This window comes from Halichondria panicea, chromosome 1, assembly GCF_963675165.1.
Source record: "Halichondria panicea chromosome 1, odHalPani1.1, whole genome shotgun sequence".
Taxonomy (NCBI): domain Eukaryota; kingdom Metazoa; phylum Porifera; class Demospongiae; order Suberitida; family Halichondriidae; genus Halichondria; species Halichondria panicea.
This window is the reverse complement of record NC_087377.1, coordinates 13581141-13606059: the sequence shown is the minus strand read 5'-3', so window position 1 is coordinate 13606059 and position 24919 is coordinate 13581141. Positions and strand designations below refer to the sequence as shown.

The following is a 24919-nucleotide window of genomic DNA, read 5'->3' as shown; positions in this document are numbered from 1 at the left end:
CCAACCTCCTCCTCCTGACTCTGAGGGTTACAGCAGAGTCAATCGTAGCCCGGTGAGAAGAGCTCAGTCAGTTTACGCTATATACATGTAGACCATGGTACCTCACATTTAGCCAAAAATTGGTTTATGGCATATAAATAATTTGCAGTGCACTCACTTTCTTATTATTATTCTTATACAGGATGCTGGGGCACTAACTTACGATGAGGTGGTCATCAGCTCTGACAATGTACGTAACACTACCTGGAGCTATTGACAAAGCATTGATTTTTTATTTTTCCTCCTTACAGAAAATAGGAGTCAACTCAGAAGGCTACAGTACAATGAACACTGGACAGGTAATTTTCATCTAGACACAATTGTTCATTGCATTCCATTTTCCTGCAGACTCAGAGGCTCCCCGGCTATGGCCAGCTCGGCAATGTGGTGAGTGTGTGTGTGTGTGCAGTCATTAGTTACAGTATTGTGACTAATGGGTGTTTGTTTTGGTTGGCATTCTAACTATATTATTATAGTTAAACAAATCATCTTTGGTTCATAAAGAAACTGTTTGTGTACAAGTGTCCTGTGGTGCATGTACACCAATACAATACTTTACCGCAATATCCTGCTTCACATTGTACAGATCTGTAACTGAAAGATATTCGATCTTGACACTGTTTGTTTCCCGACACCCCAGGCCACAGTGGAGCCAGTGGTGTATGCAGCCCTTAGCTCCAGCCAGCCCCACAAGAAAGGCAAAAACACGACTGCCACAGTGGACCAACATCAGGTGACCTACGCCACTGTGGATGTTGCTGCCACCAGTAGGAAGCAAGCCAAAGCAGCCACCCTCCCCGCCAGCCCAACAGGTGAGTCTGTTTGTGTGATTATGCTTTAAGTCATTGTCACTGATTTTAATAGGTGTACTAGATTCTTCTAAAATCTACCATAGTGCATCCGTTCCTGGTAGTTATAGCGAAATCCCCATTTCCATATGATTAAGCTGTATATAGTGTTGTCTGTTCCTGGTAGACAGGCAAAACAACACTTGGAAAGACAAGATAGAAGCATCCTAATCAAAAATACCAGAAACAGACAACATTACAGCATACTTCTTCTTAATCAGCCGAAATGGCAGAATCCCATCATCTGACCAGCTGATTAGGAACCAGTGGAAGTGGTTCTTTGATAAGCAGCTTCTGGTTTTACCCTTACCTTTTAAGGCAGTGGGTAATTGGGAGCTAACCTTGTTATGTGGATTCACACACTGAGTTGGTGTAGCAAGATATAGCTGCTGTACACTCCATTTAATAGTATTCATCTTTAGTGTTAGAAAGTGCATAGCATTCATTGCTTCCTCCAGTGACAGGTGACCTAATTATTAGTGCTACCCTAACCCATTGCCTACTGAAATATGTTTCAGGTGGCCTCTTTGCATTAGGGAGGTCACACTCTCACAATCACACACACACACGTGCACACACACACACACACACACACACGCTCTCTCTCTCTCTCTCTCTCTCTCTCTCTCTCTCTCTCTCTCTCTCTCTCTCTCTCTCTCTCTCTCTCTCTTGCACACAGCCTCAGCCCCATCCATGCCTGATGTGGACAAGCTCCTGGACATTGACCAGGCCTTGGTCCAGATCAGGTCAATGGACCACAAATGGAGGGAGCTGGCAGAGACTATGAGGCTGCCTGAAACAATGATTAAACAGGTACTTACTAATCTTGAATCTATCAAGGGTAAATCCTTGTTCTGTACGTGGTGTACATGTGAAGGAATGTGTTGTTTTTTATGATGAAAGTTGATAACAATAACTTTCATAAAAGTCATATAACTAACCCATTGTCTGGTCACACCTTAATCGTACAAATAGAAGTGCCAATCTATTATTAGTGTAACGCGCTACTCACTCAAATATCTCATTTTAGATCGAGGATTCGTGTGGCAACAACCACGCTGGCTGTCTAACGGAGGTGATCGACCAGTGGATGAGGAGTTGCTCCGGGCGACCAACCTGGAGGGAGCTGGCTGGTCATCTTAGTAAGATCGGAGAGGAGCAACTGGCAAAGGAATTCATAAATATCTACGATACTGGTGAGTAGTGCTTTCATGTCTGTTGCTTGAAGTGTGGCCCTGCTGGTATAGTCTATAGTTAAGCTGTTAACTAATAGTGGCCTAGCTGTCATTGTCAGTATAACCGTACAGTATTAAGGTTATACGATGCAGTGTTTGCTCATGAATTATTCATGAGTTTTTATTTTTTGTTTTTGTGAGAAAGGAAGATTGTTTCTATTATTTTATGTGTCTATACTGTTGCACTACTCATAAGTAACTATTACAGCGCTTGCTAGCTATCAGTACGCTAACTGGATGGCACAAAAAATTTACCACAAAGATCGTGTGGTTATTACCGATTTTAGTCGTCAAATATTAGACAAAGAAAGACTCTAACAAGAACTGAACAGTGACCTACCAGCAGTTTATGATATTCCTGAGGGCGGCTCGAAGAGTTCTTGGTCCTATCTATCTACAAACTGAAGAAAAATGCCAGCTAGTCGGCTATTTTTCCATATTTTTCGACTTCTACACGAGCTAACTCGATGACTGTTCATTGTTTTGAAGAAATCGTTTCGAGCCGCCCTGCCCCTTTCCTCCTTTAAATAGATAATTTCCTTACTGGCAAAGAACATGCAATATAAAATGACGATAGTGTATACAGTCAAGACAAGCTTGATTTACTACTGATAATTACACTGCATCGTAACCTTAAAAAAATACTCACAAGCATAATATTATTGTTGTTATTGCTATTCCTACACTGTATGTTTGTACAACCCTAATAGCCTTTTCTAACTCATCACAAAAGGTCATTCATTATCATGTACTAGCATGTACATGCATGCACATGTACAGTACTTGTACTATGCATGTACACATGTACAGTAGAACCTCGATTATCCAGACACCTTGGTTCCAGAAGGAGGCTGGATAAGTGAATATGCTGGATAATCGAATAGATAAACCACGCCTTGATCCTCCACCCACTTTATTGATAAACAGCAGTGCCACATGGTTGTCTGCACATGCGCAGAAGATAAGCTGGCATGTCTCCATGGTAACAGCTGCAACGCGCATGCGCATTTGAGGGACACGCCCATTTTCTGAAAGAAAACTGCCAAGCCGGATAATCGAGGTTCCGAATAATGGAGGGCCGGATAATCGAGGTTCTACTGTACATGTATCCACTCATCCCAAGGGCCCACACCTGGCTTCCCATGATTGTGTGGGCAGTATTGTCTAACTACCCAACCACTAGTCACAACACTGCTTCACTTTACAACAAGCCACCCCATCCATTCCTGCTCTTCTCTCTGACTCATTGAGAACTGTGGTATACAACATAATATGCTTCCCTGTTTACCAAAATGAGACTCTTTGTATGTTTAACAGCTGTTAACTCGATCCAAGTAGTTTAATTGCTGGAGCAAAATACACCCTACAGTATGATTATGACCCACACTACCCCACTCGCCACACTCACTCACAGGTCGCCTCCCAGTGGAGTTGAACATGAAGGCAGTACCAAGTACCGTGTACAAGTACGACCGAGCCCCTCCCCCTCCTCTCCCCTCTCGATCCCCCACCATGACAGATGACGGCCCCGGATTACCAAAGGCACTGCCTCCCTCACGTCCTCCTAAACCGTAAGTTGAGTGCCACAAAACATGCTCCCCATGTATAACCACCAATGCAATTGTATGGTAGTCAGCAACCAAAGTTTTTATAGGTAAATCTTAATCCAACGAAAGGGTGAGGTGTCCGTATAGGTTGGGATAATGGGTCCACAGATGCATCGAATACATGTACGTGTCTCCCATGTTTGAACTATATAAATAATTATAAACTGTAGTTCTGTCATCATAACTTTACCCTTGTATCATCTAGTAGTGTTAACGGTTCTTATCTTGATCACTTTTCCCATGCAGAACTATTGAGATAGTTCCAGCCCGTCCCCCTAAACCAGCCCTTAACAACGAACCCCCGGCACCTCCACTCCCTTCTAAGCACTACACCAAGCACTAGGTGTGTGGTATGGAATTAAAACTATTTTTAGTACAAGAATAAACTCTCAATACATGAAATCATTTTTGTTAGTTTACCCCCGGATTTTAGCCACAATCATTTAATTGTCAGCTTACATGTTTAACATGTCAGGAAAGTTTTATTTATTTTATTCAAGATAGGTTGTTTCCTCTCAATTCACTTTTTACCCAAGAATTTTTTGATCACTTAATTAATTATTTATCAAGAAACTTAGTCTCCGCTAGTGTTGGTTGATTTACATAATACATGTAATAGTAACATGTTGAGCAACTATAGAATATACATGTACATGTAGCTCATTTCAACCACTGATCATTACCAATTCTAAGTCCATAAATTAACTGTTTTGTTATAATACCTCAAACCATAGGCCCAGAGGAGGTTCGACAACTGTGCGCCTAGCATTAATTTTTTGCTGAACAAATCATGAAACTTGATTGCCTTAATTTACAGATGTTATTGAGAGTGTTAGAGCTCCTATAATTATTACTAAAACTATACCTAACAGTACAAGACAGAGGACTAAGTCTAAGAGGAGTGCAACATGTACCTCTAAACGCAAGTTATGAATTAAAGTTAGGCCCATGGTTGTCGGACCTCCTCTGCCATAGGCCTTAAAGGCGTACCAACCATATACCAGGCAACTTTCAGGCAACAACAAAGAAAACTTGTATTGAGCCAAGCAGTGCATAGGTATTGCATGTTGTGTTCTATATGGAATCATGCACACTCGGGTGCGTACATGTACATGTATGTGATGATGTTGGTTTGTAGCTCTATAGGAAGTGTCCTCCGGATTATTGTTAAATTGCACTTATGTGATGCCAGGAGCCCATAAATAAGAGAAGGAGCGGCTGACTACAGGGATTATGTTTCGTAAGTGGCTATGACCACACTTCCATATATGCAGAGTCACTTAGTGGTTGAATCCCTACACGTGTTATATGCAATACAGGGCTGCAGTTTGCAAGCACTTAGTCGCTTCTATACAAGGAAGTGCAGTTTCACCGGCAATTACGAAACGTGATCCCCGAGTATACGTTGAAGTTAGCCACTCCTTCTCTTATTTATGGGCTCCTATTTATGGGCAACTTTCATATATATATTATTATGGGCTCTTATTTATGGGCTCCTGGTAATGTGTATGGTATATCCACTATGTATAGTGCTGTTAACATAATCTGATTTTCACTGTTCATAGTCATGGCGTTGTGAGATTAATAGCCCTCACTTGTTTCTATGGATTAATTGTGTGGTTTTGTGGCCAATCCTATAATTATATGAAAAGTGATAAAAAGCTTCATAGATCAAGAGTAGTGCCAATCCAAGTTAAGCCTACTGGCTTTAACAATAGTAGATAATCCTTTAAGGCCTGTCATTTCCTGTCTGCTTATGTTATTTCCTCTTATTATTGGGTGTGTCTGGAATTCACCCGGAGCCCCTGTGATTACGGTCTACTCACTGTTTGGTGTTTCCATAGTAAATCTTAACAGCATCAATATCATGAATATCATTTGTGTATCTGAACTGAAATTTTGTACTCGGGCTTTAGACATGTGTAGGAAGCTTGGTTGCTTTTATAGTGTACTTTTTTAATGTTTCCGTAATGCATTATTGGATTCTACACAGAAACTTAATAATAGAATGCTATATATAACCTCTAATTGTCCTTTAACAGCTTATTTGTACACGTACATGACAAGGCTTTCAGGCAGACATTAACACACTAGATACAATGCCAACTGTCTGTATAATTATTGTTCCCTACATTAGGTCATTATCCTGCATAAATAATGTTGTATTAGTGCTGTAGCATGTATATAGGTGGGCATGCATGCATTAATGCATGTTGGTTTTTCCTGTTATGAAAGCAGTTTATTAGTATGACCATGTTAGGCTATGAATTCCCGTTTACTTTCGTGGTCGGTTATACATTCATGTGATGCCAGCAGCTGTGTAGGTATATATAATATAAGTACGTGCACATGTTCACACACATACATTGTGTACCTGGTGCTAGTGCATTGAAATGTTGAGTTATTATAGGAAGATGATTGTCTGTTTGTGGTAGATGGCTTAGTTTATCTTTCAGTGATATGGTTTCTATATAATAACATTTCAACTAATGGGTGGTTTTTAATACATGTAGTCTCAACTGTCAACACTTTAAGTGTATTCATTTGCCCATGAGGGGGAGTAACTCTATAGATATTCATTTAGTTCCTCCTTTTTCCACCTTGAATTTTTCACATTTATAACCAACACTGGTTGAAACTTGATTATGCATGATTGTAATTCAAGAGTAGGTCAGCTCCGCAGATATCTTGCACTAAATATTTCCCCTACTTAAGGTGGTGTGTCTATAACCAATCCCAAAAGGGTCATTTAGCAAAATGAATTGAGTAGAGCAGGACAAGCAGGGTAGTTTCTCCTGTCATAGTGCCCTTTATGGGAAACTTAAGGCACTAGAGAAAGCAAAACAAAACACAAACGAGAGACTATGATAACGAAACTATAGGGAGAAACAGCAAAAGTTGAAAAGAATAAAGAATGCTACACACTCTGACTTTACCATACCATAGGGCAATAATACATTGGGCCTTTGAACACATTACCTGCTCATGGCTATTAACCTATTCCATTGGCTTGTGGTAAGAATCACTAGTTTAGCAATGTAATTATGTGTGATGTTTAAATGTGGACACCCTTGTCCAGATTGTAAGATGCTTACTATGTATAATTATGTTTAGTTAATACTCTTTACCTAATCAGCTTCGAAGTCAATACTGTAGTGTCTGATCAAGTATGTACATTCACTCGTGAACATACACAAGATGGCATAAGTGTCGTGCATACCGGTATACCATCAACAATTTATGAACTCACAGCAAGTGTACAAAATGAAACTAATTTAAGTGATACAATAAATTATAACATGGTGCAAGATACTGTCAGACCACAACAAAAAAATGATGCAATATCTGATTGCATTAGCAGGCCATCATTTAAGCTTGAGATTGATTTAATAAGCTTATAATTGGTATCGTTTGCAAAACGTAACACGAGGCATAGTTGATCTGTTCAGGTAAATTGTTATTGTAAACAAGTGGTACACCTGAACGAATAGGAAGAAGTGCTGATTCGATATAGATAAGAGCTAATTAAACCAGTATACCACAAGGAGCCTGTAATTCCCATGTTCCACTGCGTGCATAGCTTTAGGACAAAGCTTTCTTAAAATCCATAGCCAATCCTTTTCCTAGCAAATGAAGCGAACATCTGTGAGAGACAATTACGATCACCATTTTCCTATAGCCAGATTTACCAGCCCAAACGCTTCAATTACCATCCACCTCTTTATTACTGTCTCAAGGTTCTCTAGCCTCGATTCCAGGCTGCTGGAATCGAGGCAAGAGGTTCCCTGTATCATGTCAAGCATGAGACGTTTTATTGTTTATTGTGTATGTCAGCCTCTATGGTTACGAGGGAGTTCCTCCCAGAGGAGAGACTGCCACCAGCCAACCAGTAATGATTATGTACATCCGCGGTTGTAGATTGTATGACCCTTTATGTGTCCATTAAATAATGGTTATAGAATGCATGACCCTTTATCAGAACTTGTCTCACTTGATGTTTATTGTGTAGTGGATCTTTACCGTCTGTTTTGTCTCAGCTGCTGTACTGAAGTGGTTGACTAATGGAGGGATGGAAGAGTTGCTCTGGACGACCAACATGGAGGGAGCTGGCAGACCATAATTATCTTAGTAAGATCTGGGAGGAGCAACTGGCAAAGGAACTCCTGAGGCTGCTGCTAGCTGGTGAGTATGCATCAGTATGTTTAATAGATATTGGCATGTGATAGATCTAGTGGTAATGCACCTATCAATGTGTCGCCCCACTCTCCCCTCCCCCCCGGGAGGGGTCGGGCTAACATGGGGGATTTAACCATACCTTAGGGCAAATTCCCCCTGGTAGGGGGAAGGATTCTGTGTTCAAATCTCCCAGTCAACAGGGGGTTTGAGCACCAAGCAGTTGCAAACAGGTTATAAAAGCAGTCTTTATAATTACTACGCAAAGCCAGGTCAAATCCCCCAGTATGGAGTAACATTTCAAGTCAAGTTAGAGTCAAAATCCCCCGTATGTCCCGGGGGGGGGGGTAGTGCATAATGGAAGTGAGACTGAAACTTTCGTTCAAGCATGCATGTATGTACATCTACGTAAGCACCACGGTAGAGTACATGTCCAGTAAGATTCACCTGCATGCATGAATCATCCCTGATTTCATTTTAAGTTGTCATTCCCTTTAAATGCATCTATTGACTGTTTTAAAACTAACGGTTGTAGCTCTGATAACTGTGCGTGCGTGTGTGTGGGGGGAGGGGGGGGCACACACACACAAGCACAGATATCTGCTTAACTGTTGTCTCACTTCATGTTTATTGTAGAGTGGGTCTTTACCGTCTGTTTGGGCTCAGAGTGATTGTTGCTTATCTGTTCTAAAGTCTTTACCTAATCTACCCACCCTAGTACAAAATGTGTTTGTTGGTTGACTGATGCTTACCATTTATAAACTTTTCATACTATCTATGTTTACTGATATTTACGGCACTTAATAATATGATAGAGAGAGGTTTTCCTTTTATTTGGAGGATATAGTTTTTGAGTATAGGAAATTTCGGGGACGGAAGCACTGTCCTTATTATTTTATTATTACAGTGTCCCTTATCTCTGAAGGTTCTTTGTTTATTGTTCCACTGTATTTCACTATCTCTCCCTCCCCCTCAGGTACTATGTGGCTGAGAGTGTGAGGCTCTACTCTCAGGAGACCTGGAGGGTGGTCACACAGACCAGGGGAGTGCAGCTGGTAGAGCAGCACATCCACAAAGTGGTGAGTGGGTGATTGGAACACAAATGTGGACGAGCTAGCCAAATCCAGCAGCACAAATTTGTTAGTTGAGATCTCTATCATTATTGCAATAGCTAAATTAAGGTACCATAATTATAATTATGCTTGATCAGGAGCCGCGGCTACTAAATATTTCATTTTGCTGGAAGAGGAGTCGAGGCTACAATTCGAGAGAGGCCACTGTTTAAGAGCAGCGTTTATTAATTCAACAACCTTAGTTTGTCATCAAAAGTTCTTTTCACCTGCATAATTGAACTCTGCCATGAGAAAGTCTTTGTGAAGCACTAACAAGCTGCTACCTGTACCTAGTAGCTACGTACATGTAACTAGCTGCTATAGTATTAATAATTTTTTGGCTACCACGTGCAGAAATGCTAGAGTCAAAGTTCACTGAGGCTACTATTTGAGAGCGGCTACTAAATGTTACATTTTGCTAGCAAGGGAAGCTACTATTTGAGTGCGGCCTTTATACAAGAGCGGCCTCTGATCGAGCATATACGGTGTCTTGTTTGTTAAGGTGATGTGTCTGTGCAGGTAGGCTTACATATCTCAGAGCCACGAAAATGCATCCCACAAACTGACTAAATATTGCTCAACTACGAATGTGTGACCGGCTATATGGTAGATTGTTTCCATGGAAGGTGTGTTTAGTTAAAACGACACTTTTTGGCGAGTCAAATAGCTGTATTTTAATCGATTCTGACAGTGCAATCGTTTAATTAGTAGTAGGTTAGCTCACAATTTTCAATATAATTATAGTTATTAAGTAGAACAATGCTATGTATCATAGTATGTTATTGAAGCAGTCTCAATCTTGTTGTGATGTTGATTTGTGTTTGTGCAGGTGGAGTTCCACATCTCCCAGAGTCAGGCGGCCAATCATGCAGTGAGAGAGGCAGCCTGCATCTGTACTGCAGAGCTAGGCACTAAGGTGAGTGGGTGGTCATGTGATAATGCCTGCATAATCTATATCCCCTAAATTCCGATATCATGTGTTCAGTAGCACACATAATTATGTTTATACATTACAGCGCAATAATTCAACCCCACCTACCCACACACCCACACACACACACACACACACACACACACACACACACACAGGTGAAGAATTGTCTGAAAATGACTGGTGAGTGGTACTGTTGTAGTGTTTCCATGACGATGTGTGGAGCTTTATGGTGTAGTAGTATGGGATAAAGGTATGCTAGCTTATAATTATGTACATGTACAAGGTGTTTGTGATAAGGGTACGTGTTTTTGTAGATGTTGTGGTAGATAAATGTGGGCCAGTGTACACAAGAGAATCCTCAAGTGAGCTTATGAATGTGTTGTGTGTTGTGATGTAAATAGAGGCACTGCAAAGTATAATAATTATACGTAATAGCAGTTTTAACCAAATCTAATCTTGTATCCCCCTCCAGCTTCATTCTCCTGCTGGGAGAGCTGAGTGGTGTGAGTGGGTGTGATGACCGAGTGTCCTCCCTCCTCCCCCTCTGTGCTGAGACACTACGACACAGACACTACCCTCAACACATCAACCTCCTAGAGACACTGCTCAAACTGGTGAGATGGGTGATAAGGATACTCGTTGTATCATTCAGTATGACCTCAGAGGAGGTCTGACATGCGTGCACGAATCACTATAAGTTCAGTGCATTGATGTCATTGCGTGATCCAAAAAATACACTAGCACTTGTAATTATTCGTGCACACATGTCGGACGTCCTCTGGTAGTGACCCAATGCTCTCTAAGTCTATAAAGTTGCTTTAGTGATGTATGTTGTACTATCGATAGCGTGGGTTGAAATTTCTTAGCCAGCTAAATCACCTAAATTTCCTCAAAAGCTGGCACGTACTGTAAGAAAGTTTCGAAGTATATTCCACACATAACATTTTCTTGTATTTGTGTAATTGTACTGTGACTATACATGCATGTATCTAACTTATTTGAGTGTGTTCAATGTTGCTCTGTCCTTGTTTCCTACATTTAAGCTATTCAATAAATAATGAGATCTGCATACTCCACTTATTACAAGCATCCCCCCCCCCTTTAAGAGCAGTGACAATGTCCTGGTGCAGTCTGCTGGAGTGGACTGTCTCATCTCACTCTGTCAGCTGCTGGGGAAAATGATCCTCAGAGGGAGAATAGAACACAATCCAATGTGAGTCTTTAAATAATATCTATATACGTAGCTACATGACTTAGGCCAACAACTCAAAGCCTATAAGACAACTGTCAAATCATATATAGTGTCATTCAGGATTCCTTTGTACGTGTATGCATATAAGACGTTAGCTATAGACTACATAATGGCTGTTTTAGTTGAGATTGTCTTTGAAGGTGGTTTGACATAGCGTTCACAGCTTTTACTTTATGCTTGCTTTTATCACGGTTTCTATAGAAGCCTCCAGTCTCCTGAGTTGCTGTGCTAGACAGCCCAGTCATACCGTATAGCGGGTAATTTTCGTGGGGCAAAATATTCGTGGTTTTCGTGGTTGGAGGTCTGACCACGAATATTTTACCCACGAATGAAGCGACCTTGCCTACCTTTACCTACAATCCAAGCAGCAACCACGAAAATATTACCCATGAAAAGTCTCAATATTGCTGAACCACGAGTATTTTGCCCCACGAAAATTACCCGCTATTATTATGGTACATCACTACATGCACTGCATACTTTTTATTTGGTTTCTTTATAATCATGTCACCAGCCGAGGGTTTGCACTTTAGTGCTCTAGTTATATAACTTCATACAAAAAATGTGAGTGGCTTTTTAATGAACAACGTTATTGTTTACTTAAGTATAGTTGAACGGATGTATAGTGCTATATATATTAATTGTTTACATGTACATTAACTGTTAATGAAAATTACCATAAGTTTCACAGTCTTACTGGTCCATACGCCTGGTTAGTGTTCAGTTCTATCTCCTCTTTGGGTGACACCTCCTCATAAACAGGACCAGCTGGTGCAGTGGGTCCTACGTTAGCTCGCTCTTTAGTTGCCGGGGAGTACACATTCTTCTTATGCATGAACAAATACATTATCAAGAGTCCCACAAATAATCCTATTATCGTGAATACAATTGCCGTGACAACCACACTGGTGGAGACAGCTGCATCAAATCGACTCCCATCAGATAGGCTGGCGCAATTACAATCACAATTACATGGAGCAGCTGTAGGTGGTTCAAGTGGTGGGGATAGTGGAGCCGTGCAGTTTATTGGAGGGGCTGTGTAATAGAATTAATATCTATATAACTATATACAGCCAAGAGCTTAACTACGGTGGCCCTGAGCGTTACTATTAGTTCACCTTAGCTACTTGATAGTTCACCTACCTTAGCTACTGGGTAGTTCGCCTACCTTAGCTACTGGGTAGTTCAACTACCTTAAGTTTGTAGTTCAACAACCTTAGCTACTTGATAGTTCGCCTACCTTAGCTACTTGATAGTTCGCCAACCTTAGCTACTTGATAGTTCACCTACCTTAGCTACTTCGAAGTTGACCTTTGAACTGTATGTTAATGCTGCTGGAGCCATGTGACTCAATATAAATGAGAGCTCCATGTATATATTCAGGTACTGAGGATTATCTGCAGCCGGTTAGTGCTACCCTATGGGTAACAGCAATGCAAGATGAGAGTACCACACTTGATTCATTTGGAAGTTACATGTTATACAATACTAGCTAGTCTAATAGCTTGGGGCAATAGAGCTAGGATTATATTAAGAGACCTTTTTCTTCTCTTCCCCCTCCCCTCTGAGAAAAGGTCTGGCCCCAGACTAATACAACACATGCAGTTCAAGTTGTTCACGTTTATATCTCCTAATCCCATCGCAGCACAAGAATTCTGTACTATACAATGGTTCTGGTGTGGTACTCTAGTCTTGCATTGCTGTTAGATAATCCTCAGTACCTGTATACGTGCATATGTAGCTCTCATTATTGATCTCTAGTCGCTATGTACAGTACGGCTATAGCAGCATTAAATAGAATTAACATGCAGTTCAAAGGTCAACTGCAAAGTAGCTAAGGTAGGTGAACTATCAAGCAGCGAAGGTAGGTGAACTATCAAGTAGCTAAGGTAGGCGAACTATCAAGTAGAACTACCCAGTAGCTAAGGTAGGCGAACTATCAAGTAGAACTACCCAGTAGCTAAGGTAGGCGAACTACCCAGTAGCTACGGTAGGCAAAGTATCAAGTAGCTAAGGTGAACTAATAGTAACGCTCAGGGCCACCGTACTTAACTCACGAGTTGTGGGAGTAGGTGTGGTTAGTGATGTACACTCAATAGCCTCAGAGTCTGGACTCCATATCAGTGTACCCTCACATGTCACCATTGTAACAGCAGATACATACCCAGCATCACACTGGATGGTTACTATGGATCCTGGTAATCTGCTGGAGACAGGTCCAAAGGCTACATTTATGGGGTTGGTCAGCACAGGACAGCCGCCTAAGAGGATCAATTGATACTGTGTTCAAAAAATATACAATTATACTCACCTACTCTGAAGTTGTAGTCAGCAGTTGTACTGTTTCCAGCACAGTTGGTAGCCACAACACTGACAGTGTAGTCCACATTGTATTGAGCAGTCACAGTGACAGAGGTGGATGTGAGGACAGTAGCAGAGAGCTGGGCCGGAGGTGAGATGGTCACTGTGTAGGTGAGGTCATCTCTACCACCAATCTCAGTAGGAGGGTTCCACAGTACAGATACACTGACTTCAATGGATGAGCTGCTTGAAATGGAGTGTCTGATGGAAGGTGGTCCTGGTAGATCTATATGTAACTTAGTGTATGCAGACAATAGACGAGACACTAACTGCAACTCACCAACCAATCGGATCGTTGAAGATCCTATAGTGGTTAGAGTAGGCAGTGGGTCCACGCAGGACACAGTGATCCCATTCTCTGCTGTTCTTGACAGAGTAGATGTTAGTGTAGTGTCGTTGAATGCAATCAGTGTTACGGTGTAACCTGATACAACATTGGCTACATTGAGACCAGAGGTGGAGAGTACAGTGATCGTGCGAGCTGCATCTGACGGTTCCCATCTTAAGAAATCTCCATTAGCAGTGCAGGTGAAAGTGACTGTTTCCATTGGACATGGTCTCTCCACACTCACTGAATATTGGGCTTTACGAAAAATGCAGCAATGTAAGGAAATCTATAATTGAATACTCAGTTCTTACCAGTGCTGAAGCCAGCCAGAAAGCAAATCAGAAGAACTCCAATGAGCTCTATTAGTGTCATTAACCCGAGGCGCGTGGGCGGCCACGGGTTATAGTAGTCGTTTGGTTTGTTTGTTTGTTTGTTTGTGACAGGTGAATCTACTCAACTGGATGCCACAGCACTGCGTTTACAGCATGGATAGCCTTCATACAACAAGTTATTAATTTTAATAGTGGCAGAATTTCATGTTAAACCTTCGTTGTCAAATAAAAACGAGCAAAAGCTAAGAAGCTTGTGACTGGGTCTGCTTACCTGGATGCTCTAGCACTGCGTTTACAGCATGGGTAGCCTCCACACAACAAGTCAGTACTTCTAATAGTGGCAGCTTTCGGTGTTAAAGCTTTGTTGTCTAATAAAAGCGAGCAAAATGTAGCTTGAACAGAACTTGCACATGCGTTACTTATAACTGAAGTGATCCTGTACCAGGTCCAGAAACAATGGAACAGGGTCACTAAAGTAGAAAGCTGTATATACCAGGAACAATGGGACAGGGTCACTAAAGTAGAAAGCTTGCTTTAGCTGACAGGGATCCATGCAGGACCTGGAGCCATACTTCTCTGAGACTCCAGGCTTCTTTGCTGTGATCCTAATCCAATCTATCTATAGTACTACTACATGTTCTCAAATGTTTCAGCATGCCTCCAGTCTGGTTTAGTTTTATTGCTCCTGAGTTGCTGTGCAAGTCATGCATGATGATGATAGCAACATCACTATATGCACTGCATTATATCAGTCTTCTGGTTTCTTTATAATCATGTCACCAGCCGAGGGTTTGCACTTTAGTGCTCTAGTCTTGAATTATTTCTTGACAGTTAGAAGGTTGCAATTGCTGACTAGACAACTTCTCTTTGTTCACTTCCTTTATTTATCATAGTCTCTATTATCTATGATATCATAGCTTCTTTTAATTACACTTCCTGTTTTCGTAGACATGAATAATACACAACCAAACAAGTACTCCGGTGGGTGGCCTTACATGCCTTATTAAAATTTATATTTTTTTGGTATTTTTTTCTCATGGTTTTCGAAGCATGCTGTACAATTGTGCTCAGAAATACAGCATCTTGAATTAGATAAATAATATCAGTAATTATATATATGTCCATCAAATAATGGTTGTAGATCATTGTATGACCCTATAACCCTTTCCTTGCCATTCGTGAAAGTCTGGAACAGGAGCGTCTTTAGGTCGATCAATTAGTGTGGATCCCGCCTCACCACGCCTCCATGTCATTCTATTAGTCTAGATCCGGCTAGCAATTCTAGCTGGGACTCCCAGTTCTAGCTCGTTTTGTTTAGCGTGTCAGAGACTGGGAGAAGATGATTGGCACTCCTTGGCTCCTTTGGATGTACAGCTGTCCAGATCCCTAGAACATACCCTCCATTCTGACGAGTTATCAGTGCATAGGGTGCTTACTAGATTCTTGCCAGCCAGTACAGTTCAAGCTACACACAGCACCGCTCAACTATTCTCTACCCCATTATCTAGCTAAATCTGGTCCAACTAGACAGCAGACACAGCTAGTTAATTCAGTAAAGCCAGGGGTAGCCCTACTTCTACGGTTGTTCAGTACCCACGGTAACAATTCCTCTGGGCTGGGCTAACTAGTTGAGCCACGCCTCCCAATTCTCAAGGCTAGGTACATGTCTCTGTCTAGCTGCTTCTTCAGCTTCTTGCTCAGTTTTGTGGCTTAGAGAAAGGCCAGCTACTCAGGGGGAAGAGTCGAGATGAAAGTCTGGCAGCCAGGTGACGTCCAAACGGTCAGTTATTCTTTCCACCAACTTTTTAATCTAGTCTAGTCCTGCTAGCACTGCTACTACTACTGCTACTCTTCCTACTACTACTACTGCTACTCTTCCTAGCTAGTCAAAGGTTTTTTTTTTTTTTTTTTTTTTAACTACATATGCACAAAGAGACATCAAAGCTTACATCAAAGGACACAGATTTTTAGCCTACTTGACTGATAAGGCCGTTACCTAGACTACAGTTTGTTTGTCAGGGAGGAGCTCACATACAACTTCATCTAATTCATCATAGCGATTCGTTACCGTTGTTGTAATTTCTACAACAGATTGCCAAGGAAAGAGTTATCAGAGCTAGTACACTTGTCTCACTTGATGTTTATTGTATAGTGGATCTTTACCCTTTCAGCTGCTTGGCTGAAATGATTGGCTAATGGATGACGAAGAGTTGCTCTGGAAGACCAACCTGGAGGGAGTTGGCAGACCATAGTAAGATCGGAGAGGAGCAACTGGCAAAGGAACTCCTGATTATCTGTGAGGCTATGCAGTCAGTACATTAATTAGATATTGGCATGTGGTAGATCTAGTGGTAATGAGTATAAAGTGGGACTGTATACAAGCTATTCATTCTAACATACATACGTACATCTACGTAAGCAACCACAGTAGAGTATACGTAGATGCCCAGAAAGATTTACCTGCATGCATAAATCGTTTCATTTAAGTTGCTATTCCATTTGCATCTATTGACTGAGTTAGTACTAACCCCCCCCTCCACACACACATACGCACCACAGTTATCAGAGCTACGACCATTAATTGTTGTCTCCCTTAATATTTATTGTATAGTGAGTCTTTACCGTCTGTTTGGATCATGCAGTACGTGTGATTGTTGCTTATCCATTCTGACGTCTCAGGATGTGCATATTGGTTGAATGATGCTTAACCATTATTTTACGTAATGTCTATATCGTTTATTATGTTTATTGATATTTACGGCACTTTGATAGAGAAGTTTTCTTTTTGTTCGGAGGTTATATATAGTTTAAGTAGGGACGGAAGCACTGTCCTTATTATTACAGTGTCCCTTATCTCTGAAGGTTCTTTGTTCATTGTTCCACTGTATTTCACTATCTCTCCCTCCCCCCTCAGGTGCTGTGTGGCTGAGGGAGGATCTACTCTCAGGAGACCTGGAGGGTGGTCACACAGACCAGGGGAGTGCAGCTGGTAGAGCAGCACACATCCACAAAGTGGTGAGTGGGTGATTGGAACACAAATGTGGACGAGCTAGCCAAATCCAGCAGCACAAATTTGTTAATTGAGATCTCTATCATTATTGCAATAGCTAAATTAAGGTACCATAATTATATGCTTGATCAGGAGCCGCGGCTACTAAATGTTTCATTTTGCTGGAAAAGGAGGCTACAATTCGAGAGAGGCCACTGTTTAAGAGCAGCGTTTATTAATTCAACAACCTTAGTTTGTCATCAAAAGTTCTTTTCACCTGCATAATTGAACTCTGCCATGAGAAAGTCTTTGTGAAGCACTAACAAGCTGCTGCCTGTACCTATAGTAGCTACGTGCATATAGCTAGCTGCTAGTATCAATAATTTTTTTGGCTACCACATGCAGAAATGTTTCCATAGACGGTGTGTTTAGTTAAAACGACACTTTTTGGCGAGTCAAATAGCTGTATTTTAATCGATTCTGACAGTGCAATCGTTTAATTAGTAGTAGGTTAGCTCACAATTTTCAATATAATTATAGTTATTAAGTAGAACAATGCTATCTATCGTAGTATGTTATTGAAGCAATCTCAATCTTGTTGTGATGTTGATGTATGTGCAGGTGGACTTCTACATCTCCCAGAGTCAGGCGGCCAATCATGCAGTGAGAGAGGCAGTCTGTATCTGTACTGCAGAGCTGGGCACTAAGGTGAGTGGGTGGTCATGTGATAATGGTGCCTGTGTAACCTATATCCCCTAAAGTACGATATCATGTGTTCAGTAGCACACATAATTATGTTTACACATTACAGCTCAACAATTCAACCCCACCCATCCACCCATCCACCCACCCACACACACACACACACACACACGCACACACACACAGGTGAAGGATTGTCTGAAAATGACTGGTGAGTGGTACTGTTGTAGTGTTTCCATGACGATGTGTGGAGCTTTATGGTGTAGTGGTATGGGATAAAGGTATGCTAGCTTATAATTATGTACATGTACAAGGTGTTCGTGATAAGGGTGCGTGTTTTTATAGACGTTGTGGTAGATAAATGTGGGCCAGTGTACACAAGAGAATCCTCAAGTGAGCTTATAAATGTGTTGTGTGTTGTGATGTAAATCAAGGCACTGCAGAGTATAATATTTATACGTAATAGCAGTTTTAACCAAATCTAATCTTGTATCCCCCTCCAGCTTCATTCTCCTGCTGGGAGAGCTGAGTGGTGTGAGTGGGTGTGATGACCGAGTGTCCTCCCTCCTCCCCCTCTGTGCTGAGACACTACGACACAGACACTACCCTCAACACATCAACCTCCTAGAGACACTGCTCAAACTGGTGAGATGGGTGATAAAAGGATACTCATTGTATCATTCAGTATGACCACAGAGAAGGTCTGACATGCGTGTACGAATCACTATAAGTTCAGTGCATTGATGTCCTTGTGGGATCCAAAAAATACACTAGCACTTGTAATTATTCGTACACACATGTCAGACGTCCTCTGCTCTCTAAGTCTATAAAGTTGCTTTAGTGATGTATGTTGTACTATCAATAGGTTGGGTTGAAATTTCTTAGCCAGCTAGATCACCTAAATTTTCTCAAAAGCTGACACGTACTTTAAGAAACTTTCAAAGTAGATTCCACATAATTAACATTTTCGTAAATTGTACTGTGACTACATGTATATCCAACTTAATTCTTTGAGTGTTTTCAATGCTTCTCTGTCCTACATTTAAGCTATTCAAGATATCTGCATACTCCCCCCCACAGAGCAGTGACAATGCCTGGTGCACTCTCCCCTTGAGTGGACTGTCTCACCTCACTCTGTCAGCTGCTGGGGAGGATGATCCTCAGAGGGAGAATAGAACAACACAATCTAATGTGAGTCTTTGAATAATATCTGTATATATACGTAGCTACATGACTTAGGCCAACAACTCAAAGCTTATAGGACAACTGTCAAATGTCATTCAGGATTCCTTTGTATGTGTATGCATATTAGACGTTAGACATTAGTTGATAAGATGTACCTAACTGTACATGGGAAATACATGGAGAAGTGCCTCAGAGGAGGTATACTGTGGGACTTAATTAGTATACCTGCAACTTAAGTATCCTAGCTGTTTTCAAGCAAAGTAAACTTGCTGTATTGTAGTCAAGGTTTGCACATGCGCACTAGTATCTAGAGACATCGTTTTGTCAGTGTTCATGTGATTTAGAAGCCTTCAGCCACTTGTAGTACCCTCGCTACGCTCGGGATACTAAAACAGTGCCTTTGGGCTTCTTTCTAAATCCCAGAGACACCCCCAAAATAGTGTCTACTGTGGGACTTAGTATTCCGGCCTGCAACTTACGTACTTAGTATCCTGTTGTCAAGCCTCAAGGCAAGGTTTGCGCATGCGCACTATAGTATCTAAATGAGTTAGACATCGTTTTGTCGGTGTCGATGTGATTTAGAAGTATCCTAGCTGTTTTCAAGCAAAGTAAACTTGCTGTATTGTAGTCAAGGTTTGCACATGCGCACTAGTTTCTAAAGACATTGTTTTGTCAGTGTTCATGTGATTTAGAAGCCCTCAGCCACTTGTCACGCTCGGGATACTAAAACAGTGACTTTGGGCTTCTTTCTATATCCCATGCATATAGACACCTCCAAAACAGCTTTTACTTTATGCTTGCTTTTATCACGGTTTCTGTAGAAGCCGTGTAAGGGAGATTGCGCACGCATACTAGTATCTAAGTGAGTTTGACACACTTTTGTTGGTGTCTATGGGAAACACCCCAGGCACTTGTTGTACCACCGGTACTGCACTCAGGCAGTGCCTTTGGGATTCCGAGGCTTCTAAAACCCCATCGTAGACACTAAACAGTGTCTTTTATTTAGTTATAATCTTTATACAGCTGCCTAACTTTATGCCACATGCTTCTATTATTTACATAATTATTGGCTGCATAATAATAATTATTATTATAACTTCTTTGAATTTACTACTTTTGATACAAAACATGTAGACTATAGTAGCTTTTTAATGAACAACGTTATTGTTTACATTGTTTAAGTTGTTGATAATGAACGGATGTAGTGCTATATTAATTGTTTACATGTACATTAATTAACTGTTGATGAAAGTTTTACAATCCTAGTGGTCCGTACGCCTGGTTAGTGTTCAATTCAATCTCCTCTTTGGGTGACACCTCCTCATAAACAGGACCAGCTGGTACAGTGGGTCCTACGTTAGCTTGCTCTTTAGCTGACGAAGAGCACGAATTCTTCTTATGCATGAGCAAACACATTATCAAGAGTCCCACAAATAATCCTATTATCGTGAATAGAATTGCCGTGACAACCACACTGGTGGAGACAGCTGCAGATAGGCTGGCACAATTACAAGGAGCAGCTGTAGATGGTTCAAGTGGTGGGGATAGTGGAGCAGTGCAGTTTATTGGAGGGGCTGTGTAATGAATAATTAACACAGAGAGGATAAACACTATATATAATCATCAATACAACTAACTCAACTCACGAGTTGTGGTTAGTGATGTACACTCAATAGCCTCAGGGTCTGGACTCCATATCAATGTACTGCCCTCGCATGTCACCATAGCAATAGCAGACACATATCCAGCATCACACTGGATGGTTACTGTGGATCCTGGTATTCTGCTGGAGACTGGTCCAAAGGCTACATTTATGGGGTTGGTCAGCACAGGACAGCCACCTGAGAGGAAGTTGACACTTTGTGTAAAAAATAATAAAACTCACCAATCCTAAAGTTGTACCCAGCTGTTGTACTGTTCCCAGCACAGTTGATAGCCACAACACTGACAGTGTAGTCCATATTGTATTGAGCAGTCACAGTGATAGAGGTGGATGTGAGGACAGTAGCAGAGAGCTGGGCCGGAGGTGAGACTGTCACTGTGTATGTGAGGTCATCTCTACCACCAGTCTCAGTAGGATGGTTCCACTGCACAGATACACTAACTTCATTAGCTGAGCTGCTCAGAGTGGAGTGTCTGATGGTAGACGGTGGTCCTGGTGGATCTAATTATGTAACTTAGTGCATATACAGACAATAGACAAGACACTAACTGCAACTCACCAACCAAACTGATTGTTGAAGATCCTATAGTGGTCAGATCAGGCATACTAAGCTCCACACAGGACACAGTGATCCTATTCACTGCTGTTTTTGACAGAGTAGATGTTAATGTAGTGTCGTTGAATGCAATCAGTGTCACAGTGTAACCTGACTGCATTAGTGGTACATTGAGACCAGCAGTAGAGAGGATAGTGATCGGAGCAGAAACATCTGGCAGTTCCCATCTCAACGAATCTCCAACAGCAGTGCAGGTGAAAGTGACTGTTTCCATTGGACATGGTCTCTCCACACTCACTGAATATTGGGCTTTATGAAACATGCAGCAATGTAAGGACATCTATAATTGAATAGTCAGTCTTACGTACCAGTGCTGAAGGCAGCCAGAAAGCAAATCAGGAGAAGTACTCTTATTAGTATCATCTTGAATTATTTCTTGACAGTGAGAAGGTTTCAATGTGATTGCTGACTACACAACCTCTTTGTTTACTTCCTTTATGATAATTTATTCATAGCTTCTTTTAATTATACTTCCAGTTTTCGTAGACAATAATATTATAATTATAATCATAACAAGATGCTCATAGAGCATTCACTTCGTGCGTTGAGCTTCATTGCACGCGCACAACGGCTACAATAACTTTTTACCGTATTAATGACTATATCATTCTGGGAATGATCGTGAATCTATAAATCACCGATTAAATGGATTAGAAAACAGTTTTTTTTGTCGCCCTTGAAAATTGCCTACAAATTTCAACCCATTATTTTCCACTGTCTCATTAGCAGTTAAAGCAGTCCATGAAAGCGTTTAGTTTGCTTAAACAGCTCATTTTTGTGTCCACACACACACAAACCGACACACACACATCACTCTGCCCCTACTGCGCGCTACGCACGCATGGGGTAATTATGATTTGATTTTTGTTGATACAACACATCTGCGTGGTAGTTTGCCTTTTTTAGGCTTTGTTAAAAAGATTGTATGCATGCATGCTCATGGTTACACATTACAGCTCAACAATTCAACCCCCTCCCCTACACACACACACACACACACACACACACACACACAGGTTAACAAGGATTGTCTGAAACCATACGTGGGAGGACTGGTGAGTGTACTGTTGTAGTGTTTCCATGACGATATGTGGAGCTTTACATATAGCTTTATAGTGTAGTGGGTATTAGCCTCGAGACCAGGCCGATTAAAATACGGCCTGGTCTCTATTGCATGGGTGATAGTGCACATGCGCGAACTGAGTCACCCAGAATCTGGGTGACTCGTTATACTTTAGTAAACCTTTGTAAAATTAAACCGTAAACTAGTTTGTTTACTAGTTTCTTATTTACTTGTCTCCTGTGAAGCTGTGGCTTATGCTCTCTATTGCATTGTCGAGAAGACTTGCTGGCTAGCTGTGGCCCCTATGGTGTTGTCAAGAAGGCTTGCTCACTAGTCTGAAGCCAGAAGAAGCTCTCATATGTAACAGAAACCAAGTTCAAAACATCACGACCATCCAGCCATCATAGAGGTAGATGAGAGCCTCTTCTGGTTTCAAACTAGTGTGCAAGCCTTCTCGACAACACCATAGAGTGCCACAGCTAGCTAGCAAGGCTATAAAGCTTCATATACAAACTGTACATAGTACATGTAGATAGTACGTGGGCGTGTATGGACCACGCCTATGATAATTACACATGCAATAGGTACCAGGCCGTATTTTAATCGGCCTGGATTCGAGGCTAAGTGGGTATAGGATAAAGGTATGCTAGCTTACAATGGTGTTTGTGATACTGTATATACATGCTTTTATATAATTATGTTGTAGTAGATAAAATTAATGTGGGCCTGTGAATGTGTTGTACGTTGGATGCAAATAACTGAGAGTTTACATAATACTGAGCAATTTTAACGGGACCTAACTGGCTGCGGTTGTATTTTGCAATCCTGTTATAGCTATAGTTTAGCTAGTATGAAGTGTATCACCTTCTGTATTCTGTAACAGATCACCAAGTTGTGGATGACCACTACATTCCTCGTCTTATCTTCATCTTGTACTTCACTCAAAGTTACCTTGTAAGCTGCTGCTAGGCAATCAATATTGTTGTACATTGAAGCTTCCTGAACAGCTGTCTGAAAGATTGTGTTTAACTTAATAGTAGATGATTGTGTTTTTAGATGCAAAGATGAATTATTTTATTGTTCATCCTCTCCCTGCCTCAGCTCCTCTGGTATTGATCCCCTGGAATGGCTGTATTTAGGGAGATTCATTGTATCCATGACAACCCAGCTCACAGTAAATGTACTCGTGTGGTTCACTGGTCCCCAAAATGAGGAGGGGAGGATGTATGACTCACACTATCACAAGCCGTGGGAGAAGAGTGAGGGTGTGTGATGTGTGTGGATATGCTGTGTGATTGAGGGTGTAATGGGGTATGGGATAAAGGTATGTTGATGATCAGGTGTACTGATCATTTACAAAAGTACCTCCCCCCCTTCAGTTCCCTTCTCCAGCTTGAAATTCTCTCTCTCTCACTTCTTTTCGAGTGTGTTTAATGTTTTTCTCTCCCTTTCTCTGTCCACAGTTGCCTGCCCAAGTCGCTGGGTGAGGGAGTGTTTAAGAGCTGCATCTTCTATGAACTGGTGAGTTGTTAGGACTGCATGTGTAGGAGCCATTACTTTCAATGGCATATAGAAACACTTTGTGTCCTTGTTTCCTAGCTATTTCAATATTGATGGTGTAGATCTACATACAGTTATTTACATGCACCCCCCCCCTCACAGAGCAGTGACAATGCCTGGTGCAGTTTGCTGGAGTGGACTGTCTCACTTCACTCTGTCAGCTGCTGGAGAGAATGATCCTCAGAGGGAGAATAAAACAACATAATCCAATGTGAGTCTTTGCGTAATGTCTATCATTTACTACATTACAATCATGTAACTCAAAGTCCTGCTCATTAAGCTTAATTATAGGCTTAGGACGGCTTTACTTATGTACATTCGATCCCTTCAGCCACTCTCTCCTCCTTTCTACCCCCACAATCCCACCCCATAATGGCATTATTATTGCTTAATTAATATCCAAACTTCAGGCCAGATCTTTATGTGCTGATGTTCTATATTTGCTGCAGGAATCTTGACAAGTCTGAAAGAACAGTATACAATGTACAATTATATAGCTTGTTGTTTTTCTTACATTTGAAGCAATATAATTATGTGTACGTTTACTCTTTGTTCATCAATTTAAATATGTGAACAGATGCAGCTATTGTTTGCATTGTTCTCAATTATACATATCCGATGCTGAATATAAACAATGCCATTATTATTTTATGAAAGTTGCAAATAACAATTTATAATTATACTGAAAGCTAGGGTATAATGCACATAATATTATTACTGCACATCGAGGCATAATTAATAACCGCATGCTGAGCTTGATCGATCACTTGATTCATGAAGAAAAAACATACGTACGTGTACTCAATTTTCTGATTGAGAGAAAACCACATAGATCTATAACTTGGGCTACGCCCTCGTGGTTGAGAGGTTTACTGTCATAAACCCCTCTATAATATTATTATAAATGTACATTAACTAAT

The 24919-nt window shown here is 41.1% G+C and overlaps 4 protein-coding genes across 8 annotated transcripts in view; 2 read left to right on the top strand and 2 right to left on the bottom strand.

The window, feature by feature from the left end:
- Positions 1-24919, top strand: part of LOC135348198 (uncharacterized) — a 70887-nt gene that overhangs the window by 30017 nt on the left and 15951 nt on the right. The window contains exons 15-19 of the mRNA XM_064546410.1: positions 1918-2083; positions 3537-3693; positions 3976-4072; positions 7767-7911; positions 8879-8981. Of these exons, the coding sequence (XP_064402480.1) occupies positions 1918-2083; positions 3537-3693; positions 3976-4072 (420 nt within the window). The 3' untranslated portion in view covers positions 7767-7911; positions 8879-8981. The remainder of the gene's footprint in view (positions 1-1917; positions 2084-3536; positions 3694-3975; positions 4073-7766; positions 7912-8878; positions 8982-24919) is intronic.
- Positions 11775-15026, bottom strand: LOC135349052 (mucin-2-like). 4 transcript variants are annotated; one of them, XM_064547543.1, is made up of 5 exons: positions 14201-15026; positions 13842-14144; positions 13512-13787; positions 13258-13461; positions 11775-12235 (listed from the first exon to the last, which is right to left on the bottom strand). In XM_064547543.1, exons 1-5 carry the CDS (start codon positions 14259-14261, stop codon positions 11886-11888), a joined length of 1194 nt encoding a protein of 397 aa, XP_064403613.1. In that variant the 5' UTR covers positions 14262-15026; the 3' UTR covers positions 11775-11885. The 4 variants fall into 4 exon arrangements, with proteins under 4 accessions (XP_064403613.1, XP_064403596.1, XP_064403605.1 ...); XM_064547526.1 differs by having other exon boundaries at positions 13512-14144; positions 14201-14383; positions 14493-15026; XM_064547535.1 differs by having other exon boundaries at positions 13512-14144; positions 14201-14361; positions 14493-15026.
- LOC135349671 (uncharacterized) lies at positions 18136-24669 on the top strand. 2 transcript variants are annotated; one of them, XM_064548234.1, is made up of 9 exons: positions 18136-18305; positions 18416-18557; positions 18993-19103; positions 22393-22431; positions 23323-23393; positions 23541-23698; positions 23903-23960; positions 24102-24210; positions 24449-24669. In XM_064548234.1, coding segments are annotated over exons 1-8 (612 nt in total). In that variant the 5' UTR covers positions 18136-18273; the 3' UTR covers positions 24103-24210; positions 24449-24669. The 2 variants fall into 2 exon arrangements, with proteins under 2 accessions (XP_064404304.1, XP_064404299.1); XM_064548229.1 differs by having other exon boundaries at positions 23541-23704.
- On the bottom strand, positions 20237-21561 carry LOC135349684 (uncharacterized). Its single transcript, XM_064548245.1, has 3 exons — positions 20983-21561; positions 20744-20938; positions 20237-20671 (listed from the first exon to the last, which is right to left on the bottom strand). The coding sequence occupies exons 1-3, from the start codon at positions 21056-21058 to the stop codon at positions 20352-20354; spliced, it is 591 nt and encodes a 196-aa protein (XP_064404315.1). The 5' UTR covers positions 21059-21561; the 3' UTR covers positions 20237-20351.

What these genes read in the sequence shown, in the direction of transcription:
- LOC135349052 (XM_064547516.1), bottom strand. Translation starts at nt 14,261, where the DNA reads ATGACACTAATAGAGCTCATTGGAGTTCTTCTGATTTGCTTTCTGGCT. An exon ending in TCTGGCTGGCTTCAGCACTG is followed by an intron (nt 14,145 to 14,200) that starts GTAAGAACTGAG and finishes TTTTTCGTAAAG; the next exon opens with CCCAATATTCAGTGAGTGTG. An exon ending in CACACCTACTCCCACAACTC is followed by an intron (nt 12,236 to 13,257) that starts GTGAGTTAAGTA and finishes TCTATTACACAG; the next exon opens with CCCCTCCAATAAACTGCACG.
- LOC135349671 (XM_064548229.1), top strand. Translation starts at nt 18,274, where the DNA reads ATGTGGGCCAGTGTACACAAGAGAATCCTCAA. An exon ending in ATAGAACAACACAATCTAAT is followed by an intron (nt 19,104 to 22,392) that starts GTGAGTCTTTGA and finishes ACACACACACAG; the next exon opens with GTTAACAAGGATTGTCTGAA. An exon ending in AACCATACGTGGGAGGACTG is followed by an intron (nt 22,432 to 23,322) that starts GTGAGTGTACTG and finishes ATTCTGTAACAG; the next exon opens with ATCACCAAGTTGTGGATGAC.
- LOC135349684 (XM_064548245.1), bottom strand. Translation starts at nt 21,058, where the DNA reads ATGGACTACACTGTCAGTGTTGTGGCTATCAACTGTGCTGGGAACAGT. An exon ending in TGGGTACAACTTTAGGATTG is followed by an intron (nt 20,939 to 20,982) that starts GTGAGTTTTATT and finishes ACTTCCTCTCAG; the next exon opens with GTGGCTGTCCTGTGCTGACC. An exon ending in TACATCACTAACCACAACTC is followed by an intron (nt 20,672 to 20,743) that starts GTGAGTTGAGTT and finishes TTCATTACACAG; the next exon opens with CCCCTCCAATAAACTGCACT.